Source organism: Prionailurus bengalensis, chromosome E3 (assembly GCF_016509475.1).
Source record: "Prionailurus bengalensis isolate Pbe53 chromosome E3, Fcat_Pben_1.1_paternal_pri, whole genome shotgun sequence".
NCBI lineage: Eukaryota > Metazoa > Chordata > Mammalia > Carnivora > Felidae > Prionailurus > Prionailurus bengalensis.
This window is the reverse complement of record NC_057357.1, coordinates 19819904-19832347: the sequence shown is the minus strand read 5'-3', so window position 1 is coordinate 19832347 and position 12444 is coordinate 19819904. Positions and strand designations below refer to the sequence as shown.

Below are 12444 nucleotides of genomic sequence, written 5' to 3'. Positions count from 1 at the left end.
ACCTGTGATGTCCTGGAGGAAATACGATGTGCTTTCTGAAGACAGGCTTTTTTTCTTTTTTAAACGGTGGTGTGAGAAATTACCCACAAATCCCAGTAAGGGCCTTGATGGGGAAATGGGGGGTGCTGGGACCGAAGCAGTGCTCAGAAGGGCGGGCGGCGGGTGGGGGGAGGGGCAGCGAACCCCCCCCCCCCCCCCACCATGCGCTTCCCTCTGCGGGTGCTGGGCGTCTCTTCTGTGAGCTACTTGAGTCTGGACCTGTCCCGATCGCCTGTGAGTCTTGATTTCCTCCTCTGGTCAATGGGCAGAAGAAGGTTACCTCTCGAGGCGGCTTCGGGATTAGCTGAAGGATTCCATGTAAAGCGCTGTGTAGAGTTCTTCCCGATACCGTTATTACGATGGTCGCCAGCGCCCTCATCCCCCGGGGCCTTTATGGCCTGTCCCTCTGTGACTTCACCTCATAGCCCCTGACGTGGAAGGATGGTATTTTAACATGCTCACCAATCCCCGCCCCTCAAAAGGAGCCACACACCCCTTCCCTCCTTCCATGCCATCAGTCAGACCTGAGCCACGTGCTGCCACAGGAAAGGGGTGTTTTGGAAAAAGCAGGGAAAAGGCTTCAAGGCATCAGGTATCTCTGGATTCAGAGTAGAGGGCACCCACAGGAGGAGGAGGAGGAGGAGGAAGAGGGGGACTAGAAAGGGGAGGAAGAGGAGGAGGAGGGGGAGCGGGAGGGGAGGAGGGGGAAGAGGAGGCGAGGAGCCTTCTGCCCCAGAAGAGACAGAGTCTTCCCAAAGTGGGGACAAGGAGAGTCAGAGCAGAAACTCACAGTGAGTCGATGCTGTGGCTGGTGCCCAGTGAATGAGCCCCGGGGAAGGGTGACAGGAACCACGGTACCCGCTCCGACTTTCAAGCGCGACAGGAAGAAACTCGTAAATTGTCTAAATCCCCACTATTTGGGGTCTGTGCGCACCCACGCAAACCTGCATCCCTACCAAAGTCACCGCCACCACCGCCATTAGCATCATGCCCATTTCACAGACGTGAACACTAAAGGCAGGATAGGCTAGGGACTTGCCCCAGGTTTAGCGGTGTGCTGGCGCAGGTTAACCCTGAGGGCAAGAGCCCTGCTTTGCGGCATTGGTGACTACTCCCGGCGTGGCTGATCTGAAGGGACCGGTGTGACGTCACTGACCACGGAGCACATCGGCTCCAGCCCCGCGGCTGGCTAGTGGCAGGACTGCGCGTGAACTCAGGTTTATCAGTCCTCGTATCTTGAGTGTTTCTCCGTGTCCTGCAGGGATTCTCAGCCGCACCCCCCCCCCGCCCCACCCCACCCCGCCCTGCCCCGCCGGGTGGTACGTGCCCCACCTGCATTGCGAGGTCCTACAGGCAAGTGAGGCCGATGTCCCGCCTCCTCAGGAGGCCCCCAGTACCTGCCCGCCTAATTCCAGGGCCAAACAGCAGGTCCACAGCAGGGCCACAGCAGGTCAAGTCGCCACAGCCAGGGGCTCTGCCAGGCCTTCCCTCTGCTGTGGCAGGAGCCCCAGGGCCTCTCCAGCACAGCCCTTCCAGAATATCCTCCCTCCCCTGTGACCTTGTTGTGCCATCCTCAAAGTCGGCCTCTCTCGCCGTGCCCGGGTTGGCTTCTGTTTTCCGAGCCACCAGCCACTCCCAGGTATGAACTGGTACGTACGTTTCCCCCCTCAATCTTCAATCTACCTTGGACCAATTTTTTGAAATAAAATACAGTAAAAATGAGTTACTAGAAAATGAAATGGGAAAACCACATACGAAGAGCAAGCTCGGGTGTCCCAGCAGCCCCTTCCTTCCTTCCTGCCTTCCTGCCTGTTGTTGAGAGAGCTTGTGCATGCTCGAGCAGGGGGCAGGGGCAGAGGGAGACAGAGAGAAAATCCCAAGCACGCTTTGTGCCGTCAGCGTGGAGCTGGACTCGGGGCTTGATTCCACGACCCCGGGATCGTGACCTGAGCCAGAATCAAGAGTCGGATGCTCAACCGACTGGGCCACCCAGGCCCCCGGCAACCTCCACTTTCTGCGAGAGCCTCCAAACTTGGACCTCAACTCCTGTCCTCACGTCACTGTGGATGTCTGCAAATGGGCTGCACTCTGAGTGCTGCTGGGGTGCGGGGCCTTCCTTTACCCGCTGGCCACGTCCGCCTCCTGAGTCACACGCGGGCCGCCTCTGCTCTGTGCTCCGGCCCCCAGGTTTCCTGGACTTAGTAGTGCCCACCAGTCACCAGAGCGGCTGGTTAAAACGCACATTAGGGTTCGGCAGGTCTGGGGCGGGGCCTGAGATGCCGCATTCTAGCAGGTTCCCAGGCGAGGCTGACGCCGTTGGCCTGGGATCACATCTGAGGAGCCAGTCGCCGGAGCCTTGGCTTTGGGCGCGTGTGGGGCTCCGCGAAGCTTCATTCCGGTCGCCCTCTGCATCCTAGGCTGCGGCCCAGCGGACCAGGCCTCCAGGGTCCCCCCCCCATAGTCCTGGCTACACATGGGCATCACCAAAGAGCTGGGAGCAGTGCCGGTGGGGCAGGAGGGCGCCGGGGGCTGAGGGGGGAGCCTAGCCAGCTCCCTCCCACTTCTCATGTCCCCTCCAGCTGGTTGTTATTTAGCAGAACACGTGGGAGTTCAGGGAGCGGCCGTTCCTTCCAGATGTGCTCCCCCCTCCCCTTCGATCGCTTTCCACTTCAAGGGCCCATCTGTGCGCTTAGCTTTCTTTTCACGCACCGGCGGCCGGCGGCCTAATCGTGGAGCCGGGCGGGGGTCCCGCAGTGTCCACGGGGCCACCTTCCATTTCTGGGCGTCACGCTCCTCTCCAGAATACACGGTGATGTCAAAGGACCCCAACAAAGAGTGAGGAAGCGCAAGGCGCACTGCTGGCCGCGGAACAGCCGGGTGAGAGGATGCCGTGCCTGAATGGGTCTCAGAGGCTAAATATCGGGGGACAGTCGCAGAGGACAAAGGACACCGTGATTCTGAAATGATCCGTGTGCACTGGAATAAAAGGCTGGAGTTACAAGAAACGTCGGCAAACCGATGACCACAAATGGGAAATTAAGATTCCACAACGTCTTATCAAAAGTGCCATTCCAAAATAGGGGGAAATAAATGAGTTTTTCCAAATGATGCCTTTTTTTTGCTCTTCCCATCTCGTGAGTGGTATCATCATGATGCGAAAGAAACACTTGGAAAATAACGGAAAAGATAAATATCCACGTAGCCAATGCCCTCCCTGATGGTTACGTGCAGTTGGCAATTTTTTTTTCTCTCCAGTCTCTCCGATACTAGGGTTTTAAGTGAGACCTCTAGAGAAGAGCGCCTTGAGATTATTTTCAGAACCACATGGGTGAGAAATTGCGACTTAGGAAAAAAAAAAAACGAATAATCACTAGCACCAAGTGGAACCCCCACCTCACCTTCAACGGCCTCTTGGGGGCTCCGGGGGCCCTGTGGTGCCCTCTAAGCCCCTCCGTCGGCCTACAGGGCGGTGGGCACACCTGAGGCGGGGTGCTGTTCAGCTCAGCCAGGGAAACAGTGGGAAACCGCACGCTCTACCCATCACACTGGTGGGGGGTAAAACAGGTGAGCGGACAGGCGTCCCTGCCCCGTGGACCTTGCTGAGTACCTGCGGGCTTAGAACGGAGTGCAGCGGGGGACGGTTCACGGGGCTGTTACAGGACAGATGGGGGTTTGTGCAGCTCAGGGTCAAGGCTGGAGGCACCACCTGAAGGCTGGACCTCGACAGAGCAGAGTGGGGGGCACTCCGGGCAGAGAGGACGGCAGTCCGGCAGCTACCTGCAGGCAGGGGAACCATGTGGCTGGGGGACCGCGAGGGCCCAGGGGGTGCTGCACACAGGGGAAGGGGACCGGGGTCCTCAGTGAAGCCAGGCAGTGGCCGCATAGGTGATGGCGAGAAGCTATCGGGAAACAGGAGAGGTGTTTTAGGCAGAAAGATGGGGGCAGAGGTGCCCGGAGACTAGGAGTGCAGAGAAGGGGAGGGGGTGGGCTGACGGCAGGGGTGAGGCCAGATGCAGGAAGACCACGCAGGGCCCGCAGGGGTCTGGCTCCAATACGCCGGACCAGGAGGCAGAGAGATGCGGCAAAAAGACCGGGTTTGGAGGAGACCATCGTGAGTCGGTCCTGGCCCTGCTGATTTTGGGTGCTTTTGAGAATCCGAAGTAGCAGCAACAAAGAGGCAGATGGATGTGGAGTGAGGCGGTCTGGGGTTGACTAAGAGTGTGGGAGTCCTGGCACATGTGCGGCCACTGAGGCTCACGTCAACTGAGGACAGAAGAGGGCCTAGAAGGAGCCCTGGGAGCATTGCCATTTAACAGAACGGGGGCGGGGGGGGGGGGCCGAGGGAGGAGGGTGCGTGCTGAGCGTCAGGGCCCCCTCTGCACCAGGCAGGGGGATGGGCAAAGTGGGGCTCAGCCCCTCGACGGTGTGGGAGTCGTTCATGCCCGGGCCCATCTCCCCCCACCCCCCCCCACCCCCCGCTTGGCATCTAGCTGCTCCGTGTCTGCCTCCAGGGACCAGCGAGGTCTGGGCCCCGGGAAGCAGGCCTGGGGAGGGCTCCCAGCCCACACCGTCGCCCCCGCACTGTGGGAGGAGAGAGATCGGGGATCCAGGTCCAACTCCCACTCCTAAGTCAACCAAACTGCTCAGCTTTTCCTAAATACGTTTGTGTGCCCCCCCCCCACCCCACTGCCAGCTTTTGCTCATGCTGCTGCCTGAGCCTGAGAACGCCTTCCCTCACCCACCGCCCTCTGGCCGCTGAGCGCTGCACGTGTCTTTCAAAACTTGGCTCAAGGGTCTCATCTCTGAAAGCCCTTCTATCTTCTAGCTCCCGGGGATGGGCCCAGGCCCTCGGCCTGCCGTCACCTCCAAGAGACCCCATGCTTGGGGTGCTCACTAGACGCCGAGGCAGGGGCAAGGCGGGTGATGGAGAGCCCGGAGGACTCCCCGGGGGCACCTGCTCCTCCCTCCAGCCCACAGACACCACGCAAGAACAGGGGCCCAGCGAGGCCAGACCGTCCGCTTTCTCGTGAGAAGCAAACGCCTGGATGTTTTAACGTGAACTCTCCTGATTTTTACAACTCAGCCAAAATCGAAAAATGTGGAAACCACCCCGGGGGGCCAAACAAAGCACATCTTTCTGCTGAGTTCTCCAGCGGCCGCCAAGAGCACAGCACGTGCTGTGCCCCTTTCTCGGGCAGGGAGCATGTCTTACTTGCCCTGTACAGGGAGGTTTCTGGCAGGGGTGTGGCTGGGGAAAGGGGGGCCCTGGTTTAGTTACAGATGCTCCGCTGCATCATCTCACGTAATCTTCAAAAGTGCGAAGAAGGTGTCAGCCCATCTTCCAGCCAGGAAAACTGAGGCTCCAGGAGGCGAGGTGACCCACAGCTGGGGACGGACCCACAGCTAGTAAACTGCGTGCGGCGTCAATTTCCACCCTGGTGGATTTCTTAGTGAGTACAGCCCGGGTTCCACGAGGACGTGCAGGCCAGGCCCAGGAACAGCGCCCGCAACAGGAAGTACAATCCTGCATTGTGATCGGCAACGTAATTATTAGGGAGGGTCGGTCAGATACCTTATTGGGCCCCTGAGGTTCCAGGAGCCAGGACCCAGTGGAGACCAGAGAGACCATTCCCGGCTTTCTCAGGCAGCAGCATGCACACGGGAAGGAGGCAGGCACGGACGAGGCAGTAAGGGAATCAACACGTTCAGAGAGGGCCATGCCACAGAGCAAGGTGAAGGGCCCCAGCAGAGGAGCAGGAGCTGTCCTCCCTCCGGAAGCCCCGGAACTTTCTCTCTCCCACCCCCGCGGCTTTCCCCAGGGAGGCGGGATGTCTGTTCAGTGCAGCTGAATTCCTCCTGGAGTCCAATCCAACAGGTCTGGCTCTCCTCCACGTGTCGTTAAAGCAGATCTCAACATTAAGCATTCAAGAAAGCCGGGCCTGCAAATATTTACCTTTCGTTCAACAGCTTCCGACCCTCCCCTCCGGAGGCCCCATTAAGACGCCCTCCTCGGGGATGGGAGGCAGGGTGACTGGGAGAGCTTAATTCCAGACATTTCTCTGAGCAGGAGAGGCTGTTCAGATTCAGGGGGAGGCTCCCCAGTCTCTGCTCTGCTCCGCATGCGTGTGCACATGTGCACACGTGTGTGCGCGTGCGCACACACACACACACACACACACCCCTTTCTTCCACATCCCACTGCATTTCAAAACCTCTAAAATTGTCCTCAGTCCGGGGTACAGCAGGAGAGGCCTGGAGGAAGGGGGATCCACAAATGCCTCTCCCCCAGACAGGAATGGCAGGGATGGCTGGGAGACCCTGCACCCTCTCCCAGGGCACCAGCCCCACTCTCACCCTGTGACCCTCAGCAGACTCCCCTCATTCACCCCTGCAAACCCAGCTCCCACCTCAGTGTCAGGCAGAGGCTTCTGACCAGTCCTGAGAGGCCACACCTCACGAAACTGACCGTGGCCTGCTTCAAATCCCAGCTCTAGCACTTACCAGCTGTGTGACCTTAGACAAGTCACTTTACCTCTCTGTGCCTTGATTCTGCATCTATAAAATGGGGACACAATAGTACCTACCACCTCACACAGGGCTGTGGAATTCACTGAGGCCACAATCTAGAGCAGACAGAAGAGTGTTTGGCACAGGCCATGCACCATATGTCTGCTGTAGTTATTCATACGGTTATTAGATTCCCAGTATCTGAAATGCCATCTCCCAGGCCGATCATCCTAAAGTCATCATTACCAAGCTTTACGTTTCACATGAGTAGCAGACGAAATGGATGCCTAAACACAAAACGTACCCAGCACATCACCTGGGGTATCATAGTGTGACTTCCCAGGCTGCTGACGGCTCAGGGCTCTCCCACTTGGGGTCGGAGGACACTGGCCCAGACAGGCTCAGTGCCTTACCTGAAGTCACACAGCAGCAAAGCCACAGGACTGGAACATGCCTGCACGCAGATCGAGTCTTCCTTCCACCCCTTTTGTCCTTCCACAGCACCCCCCAGCCCCAAGGAGGAGGAAGCAAAGGCACGGTGGGCCCCCGGGACTTCCCCCCTCCTGTCCGTGGCTGCAGTTCTGAGGACACTGGCCACTGCAGAAGGTCAGCCCCGCTGCTGCTGGGCAACTTGCAGCCACCTGTGCAGAGATCTATCCATGTGCTCTGAGCTCTGAGTGGGGAAGGCACCAGAAAAAAAAAAAAAAAAAAATTAGAACAGCCCAGCTAAGCTGAAATGCTCTCCTCAGAGAGGAAGGGAAATAAAATTTGATGAACCTCTGCATAATGTTCAAGTTATGAACGCGTAAAGTGATATTCTGCACATATGCTGGGTCCCATTCATCTGCCCCCACATTGCTGGGGCCTGAGCTGTTAGGGACCGTTCCAAGCAGGGCACTGGCAAACGGCAACTTCTTGCTGATGGGGTACTGTCTTCTGTCTCAGCAAAACAGGGCTGGCCGTGGGTGCCCCGGGCTCTTCCACGGCCGAGGCGGCAGCTGGTGCAGTGTTAATGGGGCGGTTTCAGACATCGGGCTGTATGGCTGCTATAAACGCTTCCTGAGCTCCTACTGGGGGTCCCGTGAGACGCCAGTTACTGCCACCTTCCTAATGAGTGTGCTCTGTCCACGCCTGGGGGCAAGGCGGCCCTGTATGCCTGGTTAGTCTGACCCCCCCTCCTGGCCCCAGCTGAGCCGCCCCGGGACTGGACCCCTGACCTGGGACTTTGACGTGGGGGTGCTGGGAAGCTAAATCCTCCTGATGATCATAAAGCTTGAGCTGAATGAGCGTGAGGCACAGCCAGGCCTGAGGTCTCCCAAGAGAAGAATTCAGTTTATGACCCCAAGAAAAAACCAATTTAATAAACACCTACTAGGGGGCCTGGCCTAGTTGTAGGTGCTCGGAATACAGTGGGGAATATGACAGCGAAGGCCTTCTGCCGTGGAGCTCACAGCCTGCAAACTATCCAACAGACAAACAGAATAAGGTCAGATTGTATAGGTGCTCTGAAAACAACAGCGACTAGAACAGAGTGTGTGGGGCAAATTTAGATCGAGTGATTAAGGAAGGCCTCTCTGAGCAGGCGGCATTCAAGCCGAGGCCTGAGTGACCCAGCCAGCTGAGTCTTCTAAGCAAGGGCGTAGCAAGTGCGAAGGGCCCCAAGGGGGTGAGCTTGCAGTGCTCAAGGGACAGAAGGGACACACACGTGGCACAGGAGAGACAGGTCCGTGTGTGCCTCTACATGCGACTCCTAGGCTTGAAGCCCTTCTAATGCCCCGCAGAGAGTCCAGCTCCTCGATGCTGCCCAGCCCCGCAGCCTCCTTCCCCCTTTTCCTCCCCAGGCTCTGTCATCACTCCGGACAACCCTTCAGTTCCCTGCCACTGAGAGGCATTATTACACATCCAGTCAGCTCTCCTAAAAGCAGACCCTGTGATAAGGATTTGACAGGTAGTTTATTAAGGAGGTGGTCCCAGGAAATACGCTAACTAGAAAGTTAGCCTATCTTCCACTCATTCATTATCCACCATCCATCCATCCATTCATGCATCCATGCATCCATGCATCCATGCATCAAACCACCCACCCACCCACCCAACAAAACATACATACACCCAACCACCCATCCACCCATCCATTCATGCATCCATGCATCCATGCATCCATCCACCCACCCACCCACCCATCCACCCATCCACCCATCCATCCATCCACCCACACACCCACCCAACAAAGCATACATACACCCAACCACCCATCCACCCACCCACTTACCCATCCACCCGTCCATCCATCCATCCACCCACCCACCCACCCACCCACCCAATAAAACATACATACACCCAACCACCCATCCACCCACCCACCCACCCACCCAACAAAACATACATACACCCAACCACCCATCCACCCACCCACCCACCCAACAAAACATACATACACCCAACCACCCATCCACCCCCCCACCCACCCATCCACTCATCCACCCATCCATCCATCCACCCACACACCCACCCAACAAAACATACATACACCCAACCACCCATCCACCCGTCCACCCATCCACCCATCCATCCATCCATCCATCCATCCATCCACCCACCCACCCACCATACATACATACACCCAACAGCCCATCCACCCACCCACCCACCCACCCAACAAAACATACATACACCCAACTACCCATCCACCCACCCACCCGTCCACCCATCCACCCATCCATCCATCCATCCACCCACCCATCCATCCATCCACCCACCCACCCACCATACATACATACACCCAACAACCCATCCACCCACCCACCCATCCACCCACCCATCCATCCACCCACCCACCCACCCAACAAAACATACATACACCCAACAACCCATCCACCCATCCACCCATCCATCCATCCACCTACCCATCCCCATCCATCCATCCATCCGTCCATCCACCCACCCACCATACATACACCCAACCATCCATCCATTCATCCATCCATTCATACACTCACCATTTATTGTTACTTCCTCTATTCCCAACTGGACTCTGAGGACTCAGGTGATCAGATGCCTGGTGGTCAGTCCCTGACCTTGAGGAGACTCCTCCTCTAGCAGCCATCAACAAACAACCCCACTGCTGGGTCCTCTTTTCACTCAATGCTGTGACAGAGCCCAAGAAGGCTACCTGGGTTCATTCTCTGTGCACCCTTATCTTGGTTCTAAGAAGCATGGGCTAAATGGCAAACTCTCAGACTCAGTTTTCTTCTTCTTAGTTCCTTGGGTTCTGAGCACAAGGCAACCTCACGTCCAACAAAAACATCAAAATGTCCCAGAAATTCCAACGCAATGGGGTCCAAACTCTGCCTCACCCAGACCGTCCCTTCTACCCCACAACCGCCCAGGGATGCTTCTGTCAGATCACTCACTCCAGTTTTTGACTGGAGCCCTGTGGCCACTGAGGCTGAGCCCCAGGCTTTGGCTTCCCAGTGGTGGCCAGAGGCAACCCCATGTGTACTGACCTCTCCCGGAAGTACTTGATGGCCTCAGGGTCTATGAAGGTTGGCTCCTCCCGGTGGCCCTGCTCAAAGACCTTGCGCTTGTGCCGGAACTCAATGACCGTCTTGGTGTAGGAGTTGAGTGTGGTGACGGAGGCTGCCATGCAGCAGGTAAAGGACCCCCACGCCAGGCTGCCAACAGACGAGGAGAGAGGTGCCACGGTGAGGGTGGGCCGGGGACAGGAAACCCCACCCACCAGACACGCGCTCCTCCTGCACAGCTGCCTCCTCTGGGCCAGACCTGAGCAGGTGCTGCCATAGAGCAGAACAGGATTTGGTCCCTGCCCCGCTCACGGTCTGTGCACGGATGCAGACATGACAGAGTTCATCACTGGGAGGCAAGAAAAGGGCGAGGCCTTCTATCCAAGGGAGCCAGCCTCCGGGAAGGTCACAGTGATGCTTGTGTTGCACAGGGTCTTGGAGGATGAGTGAGCCTTTGCCAGAGGGAAGGGCATCCCAGGAAGAGGGAAGGGAGTGTGCAAAGGTGTGGAGGCATGAGGCAGTAGAGAACAGTCTCCGGTCTGCAGGAGGTTGGGGATGCTGGAGTGAGGGAGAGCGTGATTAGGTGAAGTTGATGAGAGAAAAGGGGATGGGGGCAGACACCCAAAAAGCTGGGCTCCATGGGGGTTAAATTACCTCTGTTCATGCATGCTTTGGGCAAGATGCTTAACCCCTCTGCCTCTTATTCCTCATATCACTTTAATGGACACATCAACAGCACCACTTCACAGCATGGTTGCAAGGGTTAAAGGAAATGAGCCATTCAAAACGTCTTAGAACAGTGCCTGGCGCATACAGCGGGCACTCAAGAACAGCTTGCGGTCATTACTACCATTGCTATTTTCAACCTTCTTACTACCCACCCACTTCTATCTGACTTCATCTCCAAACTCTCCCCCTGAGAGATTAAGTTATAACGACCCGTGTGGCTTTCTGTTGTCCACTTCCTCCAAGCACAGCTGCGGACTCTTGGCCACACGCACCTGATGTGTATGCTGAGCCAGCCGGGGCTGGAGAATCTGTCCTACCGACAACTGGAAAGCAGGGAAGGGCGGCACGGGGTAGGAGACCAGCTGTCCAGGCTGCTGCATCTCTGACCCAGTGTCCGTTCTAGAAATGGTCTCCCACCTACTTCTGACCAGGAGTGGGTACCAGCCTGGTTCTACCGGTCAGGCCTCCCGGTCCCTGCTCCCCAGTCTCTGCCCTGATGACTGGTTTCCTCCAAATCAAGGGTTCAGCTTTGCTGCCCTGTCTCAGAGCATCCCGTCTCCCCTTTTGCCCACCACCCATTAGGTCTCTCAACGTGACCACCATGCATTCCTCAAGGTCAGTGCAGCCCATCTCCCACACTCACTGCTCCCTTCTTTGTCAGCCCCTGGCCATCCAGAAGGAAAGCAAGGGGAAGTATGCGGATTCAGCCTTTCTCCCAGGGATCCCCTATCATCACCTGGACCTTATCACCAAAACCATTAATGGATTCCTTGTTCCTTCATGATAATGAGCTAATTCCGATCTCCCAGAAACTCTGAGTAGCTGTAATAGACAGGCATGGGGTCCACTTGGCCCCTCTTGTCCATCAGAGTCCAGTAGGTGACCCCGCCCCCCTGTTCATAGATGACTGGATGAGCGCTGAACATCTGGGAAGTTGGTCCAATCAGATACTCTCTCCTCTGAGCAATGAAACTCAAGACTAGTTCAATGTGCGGTACTGTTTAGACAGGTGGAAATTAAAAGCATGACGATGGCAAATGAAGAAGCAGGCTTTTTCTGGGATTCCACAAGGATACAGAGGTTAGTTTTGCCTGACCAGCATCCATTCTGTTAAGGGACCAGTGCTCCCCTCTTCCCAGGTCATGTGGTTTGTACGGAGCTGGCCTCACCACCCCACCCCCCCCCCACCTTTAGGCGTGATCACATGGCCAGCACCTGGCCAATGAGAGCATCACTTCCCTCTGGCCACAGATATTGGTTTAAGGACGGGCATGTGACACCCGATCCCAGGACTCTCGCTCAAGCTGTTGGAAAACAGGGCTCATCTTTCTCCTGGGGTACCACACGGGTGGGATTTGAGCCTGGAGCTGCTGGGGCCTGCCTTGCCACTATGCAAGCTGCTAATGAGGCTGCCTCAAAGCAGAGCCACGGAAAGGAGCTAGATCCTTGAGCTGAAGCCATTATCCCTGGATTTTTCAGTTATGGGTGCCCAAATTCCTTTATCAGATTTTTTTTTCCCCTAAGCCAATTTGAACTGGGTTTCTGTCATTGGCAACCCAAGTTCTTATACAATTACTTTTTATACATTCCCTTCTTCTACATAGCTTAGTTTTAAAGTGAACTTCTAGTCTTGTCCAGGAGCAGG

General features: G+C 56.6%; 1 protein-coding gene across 1 annotated transcript in view; it reads right to left on the bottom strand.

The window, feature by feature from the left end:
- GSG1L (GSG1 like) overlaps window positions 1–12444 on the bottom strand; it is a 206502-nt gene that overhangs the window by 16285 nt on the left and 177773 nt on the right. Inside the window, exon 5 of the mRNA XM_043560241.1 lies at window positions 10053–10220. Coding sequence (XP_043416176.1) covers window positions 10053–10220 — 168 coding nt within the window. The remainder of the gene's footprint in view (window positions 1–10052; window positions 10221–12444) is intronic.